The sequence below is a fragment of the Schistocerca piceifrons genome, chromosome 8, assembly GCF_021461385.2.
Source record: "Schistocerca piceifrons isolate TAMUIC-IGC-003096 chromosome 8, iqSchPice1.1, whole genome shotgun sequence".
NCBI classification, from domain to species: domain Eukaryota; kingdom Metazoa; phylum Arthropoda; class Insecta; order Orthoptera; family Acrididae; genus Schistocerca; species Schistocerca piceifrons.
In genome coordinates, this window is record NC_060145.1 from 406,880,798 (window position 1) to 406,902,060 (window position 21,263).

General features: G+C 41.9%; 1 protein-coding gene across 2 annotated transcripts in view; it reads right to left on the reverse strand.

Moving 5' to 3' along the window:
• The window catches only part of LOC124711429 (protein HGH1 homolog), an 81,042-nt gene that overhangs the window by 19,869 nt on the left and 39,910 nt on the right, over positions 1–21,263 (reverse strand). For both annotated transcript variants that reach the window (XM_047241498.1, XM_047241497.1), the window contains one exon: positions 11,358–11,491. In XM_047241498.1, the coding sequence (XP_047097454.1) occupies positions 11,358–11,491 (134 nt within the window). The remainder of the gene's footprint in view (positions 1–11,357; positions 11,492–21,263) is intronic.

Consider the following 21,263-nt stretch of genomic DNA (forward strand, 5'->3'; position numbering starts at 1 on the left):
AAAAATTGATTGTTTTTGTTGTTACATTAGCCCACGTGGTCATCGGTCCTTGTTATGTAACACTCTTGCCAGTCTTTGTTGTCATCTGTCTTGTTCAGACTGTCATCTGTTTTCTACCTTATGTCTAATCTGTTCATTTATTTATCTGTATCACCAAGATTAATCAACACTTTGCCCCTACAACTTTTCTGGTACTGATTTCCATGTATGTACATGGGGCCAATTTTATTTGCAAATTTGCACATAATAATTCCATTGTTACTTATGAATTTACCTATAACAATTTACAGTTCACTACACTGCCAGGCCTTCTCCCGATCATCTTTCACAGATTTATTTGCAAATTTGACAGCTATTTTCTTTCCCACTCTCCACTTATCTTGTTTATACATAATTCTTTCATGTTTTTGTGCGTTTGTGTTTTACCAAACCTTTCTGATCAACTTTTACTGCCATCTCTCACATTACTTTAATTGCCAAGCTAAGTAGCTTACATGTTCTCTTCTGACTTTCTTTTCTGTTCACCCAGTTTTTAAAGTTTCGTCTCTTTTCATGACTTTCCCAACCATTTTTTTTTTTTTTTTTTTTTGTTTTGCAATAATTTATTGCATCACATAGACCACTTTTCTGGGGAGAAATTTTCACTCACTCATTATCTCTTGATAACCATTGTATGTTCTCATGCTTTACGTGCAAATTTTTCTGAATTTTTCCCTTGCTTTTCTTCCATTTTTCTATCTGCTTATCTTTTTTGCCACTACCACAATTTCTAAGACTCCAAACCATCCTCTCTTGCCATGATGAATCACATAACATATTACATCCGTTCCTTTCGAAAATGGATGTAATCCTATTCTGCATCAGGCTCTTTTGCAGTTTCAAATACAGCAATCTCTTCCCCCTAAAAGGGCTAATCTGTGACCTATATGCCTTATCGGCCAATTTCCACTCCATCAGACTCCTCTCCTCCTACAAAATCCTGCAGTTCTCCGCCCCTCATATTTCTTTGGATTGCATCATCCACCAAGCCAACTTTCAAACCGCAACAACATGCCAGACTTCACCTCAAAAAGCTATCCCACCTTCTCCTAAACTACCTGAACAGTGCTGTTTCCCTTCCTGTCCCTCAGCAGCTCCCTAAATAGCCACACCATCAACCACCATTCCTCTCCCACAAACTGGGCTTGGCCAACCTCCTTAACGTCCTGCAGCCTTCACCACTGCCTCCCAGACCAATGATAACTCATAATAACAAAAACTAGTCAACAGTACAGTTCCCCTCAACTTTTTGCCTATAACAATCTCCCCTACTTAATTATCCGTATTATCCAAGTATCTCACTTTCAGCTCTAAACCTGCATTTTGATCATGCTGGTTTGCTGAGAGCTGTACTTTCCTTCACACATAATGTCAACTGGAAATATCACTCTGCAACCCAATCCCAAAACCTTTCCAACAGCAAACCCAACATTGAATTCCACCTTGAACAGTTCTGGCCATGATCCCAACTTGATCCACAATCACTATCTCAAAATCATCCCTCACAAGCCTTCCATGAATTCCTCACATCCAGCATTGCTTCACAACCCTTCCTAAGGTCACTACATGACCCCAATCCGTCCTCTGCAGAATTTCAGCCTCTACATTCCCTAAAAGCTGATGATTAGATCATTATTCTCCCACCAGACAAAAGATCTACCACTGTGGTACTTGACTGAAAGGAGTATGTTCGCGAAGGTCTACACCAGCTGTCTGACATCTCTGCATACAGGATCTGGCATCAAGATTCCATCCCTGTGATTCAAACTAACCTGCAGTCCCACTTTAAAAACTTTGGGGCCCCTCACAAGGACTGACACTTCAATTCATAGAACTTCTCACCCCACCCAAACCATGCGCCCCCACCTTTTACCTTCTTCCTAAGATCCACAAATAAAATCATCCTGGGCAGCCTATAGTTGCTGGCTTCAAAGCACCCACCGAACATATATCTGCCTTAGTTGACCAGCACCTTCAACCCATAGTGTAAAGACTTCCCTCTTATAACAAAAATGTCGACCATTTCCTAGATCATCTCAAATCCGTGCCCATCCCACTCCCGCCACACATCTTGCTTGTCACCACTGATGCCACATCCCTCTGTACCAACACCCCCATGTACATGGTCAGTCCGCTGCTGAACATTGCCTCAGTCAGCACCCACCTGATTCCAAACCTATGACATCTTTCCTATTACTAACAACTGCTTCACCTTTGGGGAAGGGGGGCAGGAGGGGGGGGGGGGGGTGCAGACATGTGAACAGATCAGAGGTACAGCCATGGGAACCAGAATGGCTCCTTCCTATACCTTTTCATGGGGGGCTTTCCTGGGATTGATCAGTCTTCAGCCCCTTGTTTGGTTTAGATACATTGATGACATCTTTGCCATATGGACTCACTGTGAGATTGACCTGTTAAAATTCCCAGAATCTCTAAATACCTTCTCCCAATTAAATTTCATATGGTCCTATTTCAAATCCCGTGCCACTTTCCTTAATGATCTCATCCTCACCGAAGGCCAGCAACACACTTCTCTCCTGCTAAACATACTAACAAACAACAGTACTAGCATTTTGGCAGTTGCCATCCCTTCCATGTCAAACATTCCCTCCCATACAGCCTTGGCATTTGAGGCAAATGTATTTGTTCGGATACAGACTCTTTACAGCAATACACCACCATTCTCACCTTAGCCTTCATTGGACTTAATTACCCCACCAGTCTAGATAAAAAGCAGATTTTCCAGGCCATTACATCCAATCCTGGAACTGCTGATCCCTCTAAGAAACAACCTCTGAGCACACCACTGGTCACTCAGTATTATGCTGGTCTAGAATGTATCAATCAGCTGCTTTGACAAGGCCATGTCTCCCTAAAATCATACCACGACAAGAAACCCATTCCGTCTGAGATTTTGCCCACACTTTTCATTGCCATCCCAATCTCCACAATGAATGGGCAGAGGCAGAGGGTGTATACTAGCAACACACAACATCCATTTGCACAGCATGCTCTACAACATGACAATCATGACCTCAGTGCCTATTTCACCACACGGTGACATCTGGATTCTTCCCTGAGACACCAGTTTGTCAGAACTCCACAGGTGGGAACTAGCACTACACCATGTCCTTGGTTCTTACCACCCACATGGCCTTCATTTATGTTAATTTCTTCTGTTTCAGCATCTCTTCACAGTAATGCTCCTTTCTTCACTCTGTTTTAGTTTTCTGCACCTTTCGTTTTCTTACCTGTCTATTTTCTGTCGACCCCTTCCAGCTCTGTTACGTACAATGCACTTAGCTTTTCATTCTTATTAACTTGTGCACAATGTTTTAGCAGTAATCTCTGTCTTGCATATTACCCTGTCTTCTACCTTTAAGCTCTCCGGTTTTCAAATCTCGTCCGATGTGGTCCCCAACAATCAGTCTTTCCTTCTCATCCCGTCCAGTAAGTCTCCCCTGACCCGCAGTTCTAGGTGACTTTTCCGAAATCTATCCCTTTTCCTAAACCTCTCCAGCCAATTTCCATCACCCCTGTTCCTTCCCCTTCAACCCTTCTACCTGAGGAAGCAGGCACTTTTGTAGTTTGTTTGATGAAGTCCCTAAAACTTGACAGCATAATACCATTTCCAGAATACCTATCTAGAGAGTCAGTTTACCAGTAGCCAGTTTGACCAGCCTATCAGAAAGTTTGTTTCCAGGGATCCCAAGTGGCCTGGGATCCAGGTGAAGGCGTCCACATTATTCAAGGGCATAAAGAGAAGCTTGATAGCCATGACCAAGGGGTGGCAAGGGTAACACTGGTCGAGAGCTTGCAGATTACTCAAGGAGTTGCTGCAGAAAGGACTCACTGGTGCAGGAGTGGATATGCTCAAGAGCATGAGAGTTGGCTATGAACTCTGCAGTGAAAATACTACTGTCTACAGCCATCCAGCAAGGAGAGCAGTTCAACATGTCCCACATGAATGTGAGCAATGCCTACAGGACCAGCAACTATCGAGCCATCAGTAGAGACTACTTCCGAACCCTGCGACGAGTGAACGATGGAGAAAAATTGGTGGCTGAGGGCCTCAGGATGAAGTGAGTCTTTCGGATCTTGTGACAGGTCAAGATGAAACTATGGCCAACAAATCCACCATAGAGGTGGGCCCAGAGGAAAGGAGGTATAAGAAACAACTGGAGTTCAGAGGGATTGGAAACTGATTGAAATTGTAATTCCCGATGTGGGCTGTTGTTGCGAGAGATGAATTTCTGTGTTTGGAAAGAGGAGACAGTAGTTTGGGTGCTTAGGGGAGCAACGAACATGTGTAGCATAACTGACAATTTATTGTTGGTGCCTGACCCAGCCACCACGAGTAAGGTGTCACAGGCCTAGCTCAAAAGGCTCCTGACACAAGTTGAACCCCACAGCAGTGTATTGCATCTGGTATCAGCAGTGCTGAGGGCGATGCCAAACCATATGCCAGACTCCCATAATCACGACAGGATGTCATTGGGGCTTGGTAACGCTGCAGAAGGGTAGTGCGATCTGCACCTCAGCTGGTGTTACTCACATAAGTATATTAAGGTGCAGCCAGCACTTTCGCTAAAGCTGGCGGAGATGGGGAATCCACATGAACCGAGCATTGAAGACCAGTCCTAAAAAGTAATAAGTCGCCACCAAATGGAGTAGTTGGTTATCAAGGCTGTGGATAAACAGTACAACAATTAAAATATGGTATTTCAGTCTTTGATCACTATTTTTCATTTTCAATGACCGGTTTCAGGCTAGCTGCCCATCTTCAGATCATATATTGCAGTTACAGAGTAACTTGTCAGTACTTGTCAGTACTCTGTAACTGCAATATATGATCTGAAGATGGACAGCTAGCCTAAAATCGGTCATTGAAAATAAAAAATAGCAATCAAAGACTGAAAAGCCATATTTTTATTTAACGAACGATCGCGGAAATCCCATTAAGACAGTCATGTCTAGTTTTGATAAACAGTACAACGTCGACAGAAGTGTATGATGCAAGTCTTGGCAGCTGAAAATCGAAAGCCATGGATCAGGCCCATGCCTGCACCTTTTGTATGGCGCCTTCCAGTTGAGATTCAAGTGACACCCACACTAGAGGAGCAATAGTAGAGGCAAAAGTCATCAGCATGTAAGGAGGGTGATACTGAGGACCCCAGGGCTCCTGCTAGACCATTGATGGTTACTAGAAAGGGAGGGACACACAGTACAGAGTCGTGTGGGACCTCATTATCTTGGATATGGGAAGAACTGTGGGAGGCACCAACTTGAACCTGGAAAATACAATGAGACAAGAAGTTCTGGATGAAAATCAGGAGCAGACCCCAGGGACCTCACTCGTGTAAGGTAGCAAGGATGTGGTGTCGCCACGTGGTGTCATAAGTCTTTTCCAGGTTGAAGAAGGGAGCTATAAGATGTCAATGTCAAGCGAAAGCTATTTGGATGGTAGACTAAAGGAAAAACAGACTACCAGTAGCGGAACAGCCTTGATGAAAACCACCCTGGACAGAGCCGGAAGACCCTGAGACTCAAGGAGCCAACACAACTGATGGCTAACTAGGCGTTCGAGCAGCTTACAGAAATCATTGGTGAGACTAATTGGGTGATGATTGTTTCTCTAGAAGATGATTACCCAGTTCCAGTACTGGGATGATGATGCTTTCTAGCCATTGTGATATGAACTCACCCTTGCTACAGATGCATTTAAAGATGGCAAGGCTATGACGCTGTCAGTCCACCGACAGATGCTTGAGCATTTGGTTTTGGATGCAGTCTGGCCCTGGGGCTCTATCAGGGCAGTGGGCCAGGACACTGACAAATTCCCATTTGCTGAATGAAGCATTATATGTCTTCAAGTTGTGTGTAGGAACAATAATTTCTCTTGCTCCACCGACCATTTTAGGACACAAAAGGCAGGTTGATAATTCTAAAACACAGAGGCTCGAGCATAATGCAGAACAGAATGTTTGGCAATGGTGTTTTGGTCAGTACAGACAGCCACTTAAAGTAATACCAGGTTCACCTGCAGATGTTTGATATCCATAGAGACATCTGATCTTTGTCCAAATCTGCAAATGAGAGGTACATGGTTCAATGGTTGAAACATATTGTTCCCAGCATTCTTGCGTCTGTTATTTTATTACATGACATACCTAGGCATACAGCTGATTAACGGTAATGAAGTGTTCCATCAATGGGTGTGTCTTATTGCATCGGGGAGCTCACTTACGAACTCTAATGGCTTCTTTGATTTCTGGTGACCACCACGGTACTGTCTTCCATCGAGGCAGTCCAGGGGAAAAAGAGTCGCGAAATCAGCTGCCAAAGAAATGGCCATAGTTGTATTCTGGACCACCTCATTGATATCTCCTTGTGGCAGTAAGCCAAGAATGACAGCAGAGGTGAAAGCATCCCAGTCCACTCCTAAGAGCCCATCTGGGCAGGTACCCAGAGGTGTGATGCTGAGGGAGGGACAGGAAGATCGGAAAATGGTGACTTTCATACATGTCATCATATACTGTCTGGTGGAGGAATGGGAGAAGACCCCAGGCTGTGCCAGCCAGTTTCTTTGTTATGTTATTCCGGGTCTTCAACTTTTGGCTAGTGTTTTACAGGTGTCTTTTGCACATTAAAGACCAATCTAGTGTGGCACCAAGGTATTTAGGCTGTAAATCGTGTCTAATCCTCTATTGACAAAAGTCACATTGTGCTGTCTGTTTACAATTATGTTGCTTAGGTGGAATGTGCAAACTTCTATTCTGGCTGCATTTGGTCTGAGTCTCCATGCTTTGTAATATGTGTTGCGAGTTTATAAGTCTATAGTCAATGTATTTTCTCCTCCCTGAAGTGTGCTGATTTGTATGGTTATGGCAAAGTCATCAGCGGAGCAAAACTTTTTGGTAACAATGTCTGGCATGTCACTGATGTACAGGCTGAAGAGCACCACTGCAACACAGCAATGAAGAAGCAATCAAAGCAATGGGTGTAAACTATAGACTCTACACCATAAAAGGCAACTAAAGTTTCATCTACCAGACTGGTTATGACCACTGCATTCTGGGATTCAAAAGGGGTTTTCTTAGTGATTACCTAAGAGCCAACACATAAATTATACAAGTCTAAGAACTGCTTCATTGTTTCATGTTGGATAATGTGGAAGCTGCACAATATTTTGACGAGACAGCTGCTCGTCATCTTCAGGTTCTTATTGACGTTTTGCTGCAATGGCCCGCCAATATACATGCTGACTCGCTAGAAAAGCACAGGCGTCAAGGGTTCAGGGTATAACATCATCATAGATGAATCACAGAGTACCTCAACATCCAATGCTCACTGCCAAATGAGCCACTGGCTTCTCATTCATGGCATAGAAAAAGCACAGCAGCAAATAGCGGCCCAGCATGCACACGGGCAGAATGTTGGCATGCCCAGTTTAAGTTTGTGGACTTTGATTCTTCATGTGTGTTGACTCAAATCCATTCATCTGTGGCCGACAATGCCTTAGTACTGCCAGTGCTGGTTCCCATGCCTTGCTGAATTGAAATCCTGGGTCTTATATGAATTTCGACTGCTTCTTTAATGATGGAGTTCCAGAACATGGAAGCATGAAAGGATTTCTGTCTCTTTGTAGTTCATGTTGTGTCCACTGTCAAGACAGTGTTCTGCCACAGCAGACCTTTCTGGCTGACCCAGTCTGGTGTGACATATATGTTCGGCACATCTATCCTTAATAGTGTGACACATCTGACCAATGTATGATCTCCCCACACTGGCACGGGATTTTATATATCCCGGTCTCCTTAGCCTAGGTCATCTTTAACTGAACCGAGCATAGTTTGCACTTGTGCTGGAGGGCAGAAGACATATTTTATTCTATGTTTTTTGAACAGCCTGTTCATCTTAAAGGACATGCCACCAACATATGGTAAAAGAAAGTGTCCTCATCGAGTTCTCTGTTTCTTCTGGCTTTTTCTGAGCTTTAGTGCAGGTTTAAATGCATTACGGATCTGTTTACCAGAGTACCCATTTTGTACAAACAAAGAGTGAAGACGGCTAAGCTACGCTGATAAGCTCCCTGCATCTGAGATGATTCTAGCCCTACGAATGAGAGTCCTCAACATGTCACTGCACTGAAATGGATGATGGCAGCTTGTAGCTCGTAGATATAGGTCATTGTGAATTGGTTTGCGAAACACACTGTGATCCAAGCAACCATCTTCTTGTCTGCAGATCATGACATCAAGAAATGGGAGGTCTTCTTTTCTCCACTTCCATGGTGAAGCAAGTGCTGGGATGGAGGAAGTTAAGGTGTTCCAGAAATGCAAGGAGCATTGCTGCTCTGTGTCCAAACTACAAAAGTGTTGTCCACATATTTCCAGAAACATTTAGGTTTCAACACCGCTGACTGAAGTGCTTTTACCTTGAAGTCTTCCATAAAAAAGTTAGCAACTATGGGAGAAAAAGGCTACCCATAGTAACTCCGTCAGTCTGCTCAAAATATTGTTCATTAAATAAAAAGTAAGTCAAGGTAAGCACATGCTTGAACAGATGTAAGATGTGTTCCTCCAACTTAGTTCCTATAAGCTGTAATGAATCCACCACAGGTACTTAAGTGAACAAAGAGGTCACATCAAAACTCACTAATACATCAACTGATTCAAGACACAAAGTCTTCAGTCATTGTATAAAATCTTCTGAGTTTTGAATGTGATGTTCATATTTTCCTACCAGAGGGCTTAGAAGATAAGCCCAGATGTTTTGCCAGGTAATATGTAGGGGCTCCTATATTCCTCTCGATGGGGGAAGCGGAACACATCCTTACAGATCTTATGCAGCCCATAAAGTCATGATGGAACTGACACTTGTACTCTTGAGCTCTTTTTAAGATGTTTAGGAAACGAGCCGGATTTGAGGAGTGTGAATGTCTTCCGTTGTACTGCATCAGTTGGATCCTTCTGGAGACAGCAATACACTAAGTCCTGCAGTAAATCTGTCATCTTGCCAAAATAAGGTGTTGCAGACAAAAGAACAGCAGAGTTTGTCTTGTCAGCAGATAAAATCACTAGTTGTGTGTCTTCTCTTAAAGACCGGAAAGCGTTCCTTTCTTCAGTGTTGATGTTCTGCTTCGGTGTAGATGCCTTGGTTATGGCTCTGCAAGCTTCTCCCATTACCTCTTCAGTAGTCTCACTCGGAAGTTTCAAGACATCTTGATCAACAACACCGATGAAATCCTTGATAGGCAAGGTCTTTGGAGTGGGTGACACCAATATTGCAGCATCACTCAGTTTTCTATAACCAATACTGCAGCATCACTCAGTTTTCTATCTGTGAAATTAAACACAGTACATCTATTCAAACAAATTTCGGGCTTGCAGCCGGTCGTCGTTCAATACTTCACACGATATTTCAACTGGGCACCTGCCAGTCATCTTCAGGAGAGCCGTCGCAGACTGGCGATAAAGTTCTCCGCTCCGCAATATATAGCGTACTGTAACTATTCTGCGCATGCGTCGAAAACTTGATAGTTGAACCAACACTGCCCGCCGGCAGCGCCCTCGCTGGTGGAATAGCGGAACTCAGTCGCCCTCTGTGTTGCTGTTTGCCACGGCCATCGACGCACTCTGTCGTCTTCGATTTGAGCAAATCGTGGAGATGATGGGATTCCATGCACTGTCCAGCTGGTAGCCGCTGTCACGGTTTAACAGATTTTCCGCCAGTCGTATTTCTACGGATTCTTTAATAATGGAGTCCCAGAAAGACGTTGCTGTAGACAAAATCATTGTTTTCTCATACTCCATTGAATGTCCAGTAGAAATACAATGTTCAGCAATAGCGGACTTGCTTGGCTGCAAAAGGCGGGTGTAACGTTGATGTTCAGTGCAGCGTTCTTTCACAGTGCGTGTGGTTTGACCTATGTAAGCCATACCACATTGGCACAGTATCTTGTAAATTCCGGCCTTTCGTAGTAACAGATTGTCCTTAACTGATCCCACAAGGTCCGCAATCTTCTATGGTGGGCGGAAAACCACTTTTACCTGAAATTTCCGGAGGATTCTTGCTATTTTAAACGAAGTGTTGCCAACGAAAGGAAGAAAAGCTAAAGATTGTTCCGGCATGTTCTCCTCCTTATTCACTTCCTACTTTTTAGTTTTAACTGTTAGTGCCCTGTTAATCTGCCGGATGGAATACCCATTTTCGCTGATTACTGTCTTTAGATGGGCGAGTTCTTGAGATAAGCTATCTAGATCTGAGACAGTATGAGCTCTATGAACAAGCGTTTTAAGCAAACTCATGGTTTGCGATGGGTGATGGCAACTCGATGCTTGCAGGTACAAATCAGTATGAGTGGGTTTCCGGTAAACTGAATGCCCTAGAGAACCATCATTCTTCCTACATCTACATGGTTTACGTTCTTGCAATGACTGGCGTGTAAGGTGATGGAACTTCAGAGTTTGACACACCATGTCCTGCTGCCGCATCCAATCCAAAAGCGACCACACAGCACTGTTCACCCACTCCCAAGAATCCATTGACAGATGCAACAAGATATTCAGATGTAGTGAAAGCAAGCTCCTGGAAACTCTGTCTAATTCTCATCTGGTAAAAGGATTCTTTCTCTCACCAATGCCATGCTGGATCATTTTTTAATCCTCTTGGCGGCTGCAGAGTCTATGTAATGAGTGAACTTGGTGAATATCGGTATAGTTTGCTGATCCTGACATTCCAGTAAAAACATGAGGGAGCACAACAGTTGTTTCTCTTCTTGTGGAGTTTATCGAACTCACGTACCCTGTTGACCACCTTCTCCCCTTAGAGCTACCACATGTGCTGTTTAAGGCTTTCCCAACTTAGTAACTGCTTCACTGGTATCGCGTCGGATAATGTTGTGGAAGCTGCAAGTGCACTGCGCTGCTATTTGTGGCCGCGCTTTTGCCGCATAGCGAATGAGAAGCCATGGCCCATTTGGCTGACAGGGGGCACTGGATGTCACCAGGCTCTATGACTCGTCTACGATGACGTTATGGCACCAAATCTTGGCTCCTGCGCTTTTCTAGCGAGTCAGCTTATACATTGGTGAGCCATTGCAGCAACACATCAGTAAGCACCTGAAGAAGACAAGCAGCTGTCTTGTTGAAATATTGTGCAGCTTCCACATCATCATCTGACACAATGCCCATGAACCAATGAAGCAGTTATTACGTCAGAAAAGTGTTAAACAGCACACATCTAAGAACTGTTCAACATGCCATTCATTACATATTTTACAATATAAGACTATACTAACTACTAATAAGACTTACCTGATGAGGATGTTAACAATGTCTTCACATACTAGAAGTGCTTTTCGGTCAGTTTCCCACTTGTGATATTCTCTGAGTATCAGGTAGACACCACTGTTACGCATAATTTCACGTGCAGCTCTTGTTGCACAAAGCTGTGAAGAAATTTTTTAAAAATCCATAAATTCAGAGAATCACATTAAGCAAGTGATACATTTCATAAGCAAAATGCTGAATATGAACCATTGATAATATTGTCAATATGCAAGAAACCATTTTGCTGTGTATATATGAGTGTCATGTTTGCCCTTCAAAAGGAAAAGGAAGCAAGAAGATGAGTTTAATGTCCTGTCAGTGATCAGGTCATTATCGTGTCAGCACTTGCCTTAAGTCATTTAGGAAACCACAAGAATCCAAATCTGGAGAGCTGGACCAAGATTTAAATCACCATCATCCTGAATGAGAGTTTAGCATCTTACCACTGCACTACATCACTCATTACCATCAAGACAAATTTATAATTTCTGTAATCAACACAAAAATCAAATGGCGCATATTGACATACAGTGTCACTTTAGAAACACTAATAAATAGTGTAGAACTGGCCACTGAAACATAAGGGCATTACCACCTGGTATGTTATGATTTGTGGGTTTCTCTCTCCAGCTCATTCTATTAGTTGCTGTTATAATACGAATCTGTATACTGTGGTAAATTGGTTTCCTAACATTTGTGCAGATGTTATGAACATGGTAATTCAAATACGAAGTGGTTAGACATGTATGAAAAACATAATTTTGTGCTCAAATAATGTTTGCGTACTTACTCTTTCATATACAGTTGTTGGAGATGAACTTTGTTGGCCACATGAATAATGATATGTCATGGGGGTCAGTGCTGAGACCAATACCCTGCACTCTTTTCACCATTAATGTTCCAGTCACAGAATGTATGTGGCCACAGTGTATACCTATGACATCATGGTCTTGGACAGAGAATGACCACCCAGCTACTCACCAAAAGATTGTATAACCTCTTGGACCTAAAAGTTACCATTATCGGCTGGCACAGCAGTCTGACTAACTTACAGTCCATTCACAATCTCGGTTAACATGGTACCAGAGTGTCCAGGAACTGTGGGCGAACATGCTGGGTCACCACATACACCTATACCCCACACTTAACCAGTCATCAACATTACCTTCAAACCTCGGTGTCACCTTGTACAAATCACTGCTCTGAACATTCCAGGAGTATGCCATCATAGTGTGGGGAACTAAAGCATATTAACACATCCAGCTCACACAGCAAGTCTAGAATTATACAATGTGTCTGTCACACAGTCTAGCAAAAGACATTCCTACAGTGCAACAGCAGGAAGCCATCTAATAATACCTTCTCCACAAGAAGAAAATCAGGCAGTACTTGCGGAAAATTGAATGATTTTTTATGATAAGTTGCAGCAGTCTCAGAATCACAACTTCTAAACACTTGGATACAAAATATCAATACCATATGGCAGTATGAATATAATAGAGGGAAACATTCCATGTGGGAAAAATATATATAAAAAAACAAAGATGCTTTAACTTACCAAACGGAAAGTTCTGATATGTTGATAGACACAATAAAATAAAAAACACACAAATTTGAGTCTCGTAACAAATAAATACCCCACTCATATGGTTTTAGTTGGTGGGGACTTCAACCTTACCTCAATATGTTGGCAAAAATACTTGTTCAAAACCGGTGGTAGGCAGAAACATCTTCCGAGATTGTCCTAAATGCTTTCTCCGAAAATTATTTCGAGCGGTTAGTCCACGAGCCCATGCGAATTGTAAATGTTTGCGAAAACACACTTGACCTCTTAGCCACAAACAATACAAAGCTAATTGAGAGCATCATGACTGATACAGGGATTAGTGATCACAAGGTCGTTGTAGCTAGGCTCAATACCGTTTCTTCCAAATCCACCAGAAACAAACGCAAAATGATTTTATTTATAAAAGCGGATAAAGTGTCACTAGAAGCCTTCCTAGAGACAATCTCCATTCCTTCCGAACTGACTATGCAAATGTAGACGAGATGTGGCTCAAATTCAAAGATATAGTAGCAACAGCAATTGAGAGATTCATACCTCATAAATTGGTAAGAGATGGAACTGATTCCCCATAGTACACAAAACAGGTCCAAACGCTGTTGCAGAGGCAACGGAAAAAGCATGCGAAATTCAGAAGAACGCGAAATCCCGAAGATTGGCTAAAATTTACAGACGCACGAAATTTGGCACGGACTTCAATGCGAGATGCCTTTAATAGGTTCCACAACAAAACATTGTCTAGAAATTTGGTAGAAAATCTGAAGAAATTCTGGTCGTATGTAAAGTACACAAGCGGCAAGACGCAGTCAATACCATCGCTGCGCAGTGCCGATGGTACTGTTACCAACGACTATGCCGCTAAAGCGGAGTTATTGAACGCAGTTTTCTGAAATTCCTTCACCAGGGAAGATGAATGGAATATTCCAGAATTTGAAACACGAACAGCTGCTAGCATAAGTTTCTTAGAAGTAGATACCTTAGGGGTTGCGAAGCAACTCAAATCGCTTGATACGGGCAAATCTTCAGGTCCAGATTGTACACCGATTAGGTTCCTTTCAGATTACGCTGATACAATAGCTCCCTACTAAGCAATTATATACAACCGCTCACTCACCGATAGATCTGTACCTAGGTCGCACCAGTGTTTAAGAAGGGTAGTAGGAGCAATCCATCAAACTACAGACCTATATCATTGACGTCGGTTTGCAGTAGGGTTTTGGAGCATATATTGTATTCAAACATTATGAATCACCTCGAAGGGAACGATCTATTGATACGTAATCGGCATGGTTTCAGAAAACATCGTTCTTGTGCAACGCAGCTAGCTCTTTATTCGCACGAAGTCATGGTCGCTATCGACAGGGGACCTCAAGTTGATTCCGTTTTTCTAGATTCCCGGAAAGCTTTTGACACCGTTCCTCACAAGCGACTTCTAATCAAGCTGTGGGCCTATGGGGTATCGTCTCAGCTGTGCGACTGGATTCGTGATTTCCTGTCAGGAAGGTCGCAGTTCATAGTAATAGATGGCAAATCATTGAGTAAAATTGAAGTGATATCAGGTGTTCCCCAGGGAAGCGTCCTGGGACCTCTGCTGTTCTTGATCTATATAAATGACCTGGGTGACAATCTGAGCAGTTCTCTTAGGTTGTTCGCAGATGATGCTGTAATTTACCATCTAGTAACGCCATCCGAAGACCAGTATCAGTTGCAAAGCAATTTAGAAAAGATTGCTGTATGGTGTGGCAGGTGGCAGTTGACGCTAAATAACGAAAAGTGTGAGGTGATCCACATGAGTTGCAAAAGAAATCCATTGGAATTCGATTACTCGATAAATAGTACAACTCTCAAGGCTGTCAATTCAACTAAGTACCTGGGTGTTAAAATTATGAACAACTTCCGTTGAGAAGACCACACAGATAATATTGTGGGGAAGGCGAGCCAAAGGTTGTGTTTAATTGGCAGGACACTTAGAAGATGCAACAAGTCCACTAAAGAGACAGCTTACACTACACTCGTTCGTCCTCTGTTAGAATATTGCTGCGTGGTGTGGGATTCTTACCAGGTGGGATTGATGGAGGACATCGAAAGGGTGCAAAAAAGGGCAGCTCGTTTTGTATTATCACGTAATAGGGGAGAGAGTGTGGCAGATATGATATGCGAGTTGGGATGGAAGTCATTAAAGCAAAGACTTTTTCGTTGCGGCGAGATCTATTTACAAAATTTCAGTCACCAACTTTCTCTTCCGAATGCGAAAATATTTTGTTGAGCCCAACCTACATAGGTAGGAATGATCATAAAAATAAAATAAGAGAAATCAGAGCTCGAACAGAAAGGTTTAGGTGTTCGTTTTTCCTGCATGCTGTTCGGGAGTGGAATGGTACAGAGATAGTATGATTGTGGTTCGATGAACCCTCTGCCAAGCACTTAAATGTGAATTGCAGAGTAATCATGTAGATGTAGATGTAGACACACACACAAATATTCAAGCTTTCGCAACCCATCAGGAAAGCAGGAAGGATAGGGAAAGACGAAAGGATGTGGGTTTTAAGGGAGAGGGTAAGGAGTCACTCGAATCCCGGGAGCGGAAAGACTTAACCTTAGGGGGAAAAAAGGACAGGTATACATTCGCACACACACACATCCATCCGCACATATACAGACACAGGCAGACATATGGCTCCTACCCTTGTAACTGCCCCCAGTGTAAAACCTGTCCCATGCACCCTCCCACCGCCACCTACTCAAGTCCTGTAACCTGGAAGGTGTACACGATCAAAAGCAGAGCCACGTGTGAAAGCACCCACGTGATTTACTAACTGACATGCCTACACTGTGAAGCCTTCTATGTGGGAATGACCAGCAACAAACTGTCCATTCGCATGAACGGACACAGGCAGACAGTGTTTGTTGGTAATGAGGATCACCCTGTGGCTAAAAATGCCTTGGTGCACGGCCAGCACATCTTGGCACAGTGTTACACCATCCGAGTTATCTGGATACTTCCCACTGACACCAACCTATCAGAACTCCGGAGATGGGAACGTGCCCTTCAATATATTCTCTCTTCCTGTTACCCACCAGGCCTCAACCTCTGCTAATTTCAAGTTGCCGCCCCTTGTACCTCACCTGTCATTCAACATCTTTGCCTCTGTACTTCCACCTCAACTGACATCTCTCCCCAACCTCTTAGCATTTACATATGTCTGCCTGTGTCTGTATATATATAGGTGTGTGTGTGTGTGTGTGTGTGTGTGTGTGTGTGTGTGTGTGCGCGCGAGTGCGCGCTTGAGGGTGTATACCTGTCCTTTTATCCCCCTAAGGTAAGTCTTTCCGCTCCCAGGACTGGAGTGACTCCTTACCCTCTCCCTTTATACCCACATCCTTTCGTCTTTCCCTCTTTCCTGATGAAGCAACCATGGGTTGATAAAGCTTGAATATTTGTGTGTGTGTGTGTGTGTGTGTTTGTGTGTTTTTTATTTTATTGTGTCTATCAACATACCAGCGCTTTCCCATATGGCAGTATTGTTGACATAATAATGTCTGGTGAATAAAAGAGGGAAAGAAATCATATTGTATTCACATGAAAAGAAAATGTTTTCAGTAGCACTAAATCCACAGACACAAAGGTTGATTGACTAAGAAGTGGCACTGAAAGGGACTAAACAGTGATATCATCAGTCCCAGACAAGTACAAAACCCTAAAGATATTAAAAAAGTCTTGTTCAAGGCCAGCTATACAGCCAATCCAATCTTAAGCAGTTTCACCTGAAATATAAAGAATGGTTATGAGAAGTTATTAGTAACTTTCATTATATTTGTCAAAGACATATGTGGGTGGCCATCAGCTGCACTAATAATATTTTTTCAGAGACATTTAGAAAAACATCAATAAGCTTGTTTAGGAAAAAATGAAGAGATCTGGACTATATTACTTCTTTTTTCTTCTTGTCTCCATGACATGGAGGAGGTAAGACTGGTCTGCACAGTGTCCTTGTAATTGTGAAGATAAGTTGAAAAGAGGGTTCAAAGGATGAAGGTGAAGTCAAGGGTGAAGAGACTCTCCACAAATTCCAACTGGAACACCAGACCTGGGTTGCCTTTGTGGGAGGTGAATACGCCTGTGGAGAAAAAGGATATGATTCAGGTGTTCTGACATGTATTGCATAGTTCAGCAGTATGAGGCTATTCATTAATTAACATTTGACTGCCTATTAAAAGTGAACAAATGCTCTTGGCTTCATTCCTCTTGTGTGAGAAAGGAGACACTAAAGCTAATGTTGAATCAGTCAGCTCTCTGTTTTGCTTATTAACATGAGAGGTATAATTGATTGAAATGGACAGTTTTATTGTGTCTCCCGCCAATCGCAAGGTATGTTCTGTTTCTCACTTCCTGCAAGCAGAAAAGGTTCAATGCTGACAAGGTTCATCACTGATTGTGTCGTGTGTATGGAGATGGGACTGTGAGTGACTGATGACAAAAATCAAGACTGGTCACATAGATTTGCACGATGAAAGTGGTTTAAAAAAACATTTCAGATATGACTGATGAACTTGTGTAACATGACATAAATGTCCATGTGAGATATCAGTTCAAAATTTCTGAATTTTCTGAACACGTGCCTCAAATTTCAAGGACAACCCTCTTTCACATCATCACACAGAGGTTAGGTTACCATAAGTTTTGTCCACAGTGGGTACCACAATCTACAACTGATGTTCACAAAACTGAAAGAAGGGTTTGGCCTTGACATTCCTTCAACACTACCATGAGGAAGGGGAGGAATTTGTGGACAGAATTGTGACTGGGGCATGACATGGGAATAGTATGTGAACTCAAACTAAGGAACAGTCCGAACAGTGGAGGCACAGTCGTTCTCTCAACAAACCCAAAAATTCGAGCAGACACTGCCAAATTGCAAAATGATGGTTACAGTTTTCTGGGATGGCAAAGAAATTTTCATCTCAGATTTCAGAAGAGTAACGCATGATAATAGTGTGAGATCACAGTTTTAGTGTGAGGCTTTTATGGAATTCCAAAGGTCAGTCCAAAACAAATGGCGTGGAATGATTATCAAAGGAGTCATTCTTCTTCACGACGATACACAACACTATACTGCAAACAGTAAAAACTTGGCACCAAGTGACTTTCATCTCTTCCACAAGATGAAGGCTTTCCTGTTTACTCAGCATTTCATAACCAACGATGAGCTCTAGGATGCTGTCATTAACTGGCTGAGGTGCCATGTGGCACCATTCCTTGATGAAGGAATGTTTTGGTACAATAAGTGTTTGAATTTCGGTATCAACTACATGGAGAAGTAATGTCATCATGTAAAAATAGATTGCATACAAAAAAAGTTATCTACCTTTTCCTTTTTTTAATAACCAATTGGAGGTTAATTTATGAATAACCCTCATAAATACATAGCATCTCATCTGTAAAGAAGTGATCCCAGCACAGACCTCATCCAAAAAGTGCCTGTCACAAGTCAAATCCCACACTTGGGTACCAGGTCCAGTAGCCATAATGCCAATGGGTCCACTGATCCACAAGCTAGAATCCCATAAGGGGGACTGTTATTCTCCTGCTGTAATATGTCACTGAAATTCCCTTGCAGAGTGGCTATGGATGGTAAGGCAGTGTTGAAAGCATCCTAGTCAGCTTCCTTGAGGGTGTAATGGACATGACAAATGGAAAATGATACTTTCTTGTGGAGCTCATGACCATCCACTGGATAGAGGGGAGAAGGCTGAAGCAACAGATCGAGAGAGCAATTAATGAATATGTTCCATGAGCCACTCTAAAATGAGATGGAGTGCTGCTGTCCAATAAACATAAATCAAGATCTGTAATTACATCATTTAGCTTGCCTCAGTCAGATGTTCTGTCACTTAATGGGCTGCGGGCTTTGAAATCTCCCCAGTGGAAAGGCAGAGGCTGCTAAAAAATCAGGTTAGCTATTTCATGACATCAGTTCCCTATCTTGAGGGAGATAGATACTACAGAGAGTAACAGCCTTAGTTTTCAATACACAAATAATCATAGTGGTAGTTGATCATTAAAAACGTCAGCAAGCACCAGTGTACAGATACCACCAGTTACTTTTAGGGCCAACTCTATTTTTTAAGCAAAAGGTAGGGGGCACATGTTCTGCAGAATCGAGTTTTCTGAAGAGCAATACATATTGCTCGACAAAATGATAGCAGTAGTTATTCGTGTTCTGCTAGGTGGTAAAAATAAGATTATAGTTCCACTTTTGACAACTACAGGTTTATCTGTGGTGGTGGGAGGGAGACCTCTGCATGGCTCACCGGTCAAATAGGATGTCTACATGCGTAATTTCAACTACCGATGGTTAAAGCAGGAGGGACAGGTCTAGTGCAGTTGGGGTTGCTGGGTTCACTAACATCTTTCGTTTTTTCTTGCCTTCTTTCTCCTTTTTATCCTTATTCTCATGAAGGAGAATCGTATCCTATTGGGGGTATCCGGAAGGTAAGGTGAGCAAACTGTTCTGCAGCCTGTAGCCTGTACCTCCATCAACAACTGACTGACGCAAGGCTGTAAGACAGTTTTAGTATGCTCACTAGGCCCAGACGAATGTGTCAGCTGGACAAGATTCTTTTCCAGCAGGAGTTGGGGGACCTAACTCTCCAATGAGGGTGAATAGATACTTCACCCTTGCTACAGAAGGGACCCTAGTCAAAAAATGTGTGTGAAATCTTATGGGACTTAACTGGACCCTAGTCACCAAGAAATGTAGTAAGGTGGGGTTTGGCTCCACTTGCTACAATTTTACTCCTTAAACGCAAAATTTTTTTCATTATGTACATAATACATATGCTATATTCTTGCAAAATGATTAATTTCTTATTCAATGACTTATTCGTAAAATGTTACAGTTCAAGTACCATCATGATATTTAACTGCAAAGATATTGGTAGTACTTTGAAGAATTATTACACATACCAGATTCCTTAATAACACATGACTAGTTAAGATTTCCTGTGAGCATACAGCTCATAATTGGTAAAATAATGTGCCTCAGTTAAAAGCCCTTCAGTTATATTTTTAATAAGCATTTGAAGTTTTCCAAACTCTGACTACTGAAAAGGTTTCTGTTATTATCATTGCAAACTCCCATTAGGTAATTGAGCTATTTTGATGATTAAGATTGTGTAATTCTGAGAAATGATGTAATAATTTTGTTGTCATAATTTTTTTGAACTTCATAACACATTTAGTTAAAAGAATACATTTTAATTTAAAAATTAAGAAAACTGAGAAAATTATGAATCTATGAATATTGCATAAAGACTGGTAAATCCCAGTTGAGGTGTACATAATGTTAACTAAATAATCCAGCTAACTTTATTATTTTTGGAGTAATCCATCATATTGCAAAATCAAATTATTACTTGTTTTTCTGCAATGTCATTGCTACTTTCAACATAGATCTTATTATAAACTAATAAACTAGTATGTAATAACAAAGTATAATAAGTATTCTTACACATGTCTATAAGTAATTGAGAGAGTCCATTGTTCAGGCAGTCAGTCAGCTTCCGATAACCAAAGCTTAATTATCTTTGTCAGAGTCCACAGTTTGTCACCAGTATGTTAACATCTACAGTATACATCAGTGCAAATGTCTTCGTAAAAGCTTTCCAAGTCTGCAGGAGTAATTCACTTCGTCAGTATTGTGTATCTACTTTCTTAAATGTGTCGGTGAAGTCAGCACTCACTTGTGAATGAGCGCTATAAAATATTGCCACTGTCAAAATAGTTACTAATTCAGTGGATGTGCTTACCTGTGATTAATATTCAGTATGGGACATTTTAACCACACTGATCATTGAGTGATTATGACTGACAATAAATTTAAAGCTGTATCACATTAACTGATGCTGTGTAGTGTACAAAATTTCAAAAATTGGCAGAAAATTAGATTACAGACAATAGATACTCAGCGACAAGCTATCGAGGCTATATGTAAATCACAGTTGAGTCACATTACAACCGTGTTTATGAAGTCTGCTTTAACTTGAACGAAATGTAGTCTGGATAAAGAAAAGAAGCACAAGCACATTCCAAGCACCAAGTGCTATCAAAGCTAGATTCGACAGATGTGGCAACTCAAAAATTGAATTGTTACTCAGTATTAGAACAGAGAGAGAATTTATGTGAATTGTGATGTTCAGCAATGGCAATTAAATACTGGGAATTTTAAAATGTTTTTTTCATAACAATGGCCCATATAGAAAGAAGGTTCACTTGCCGTCTGTAAATAGAACAGAAAGTTAGAAGGCCAATGAGGATACTGACAGCA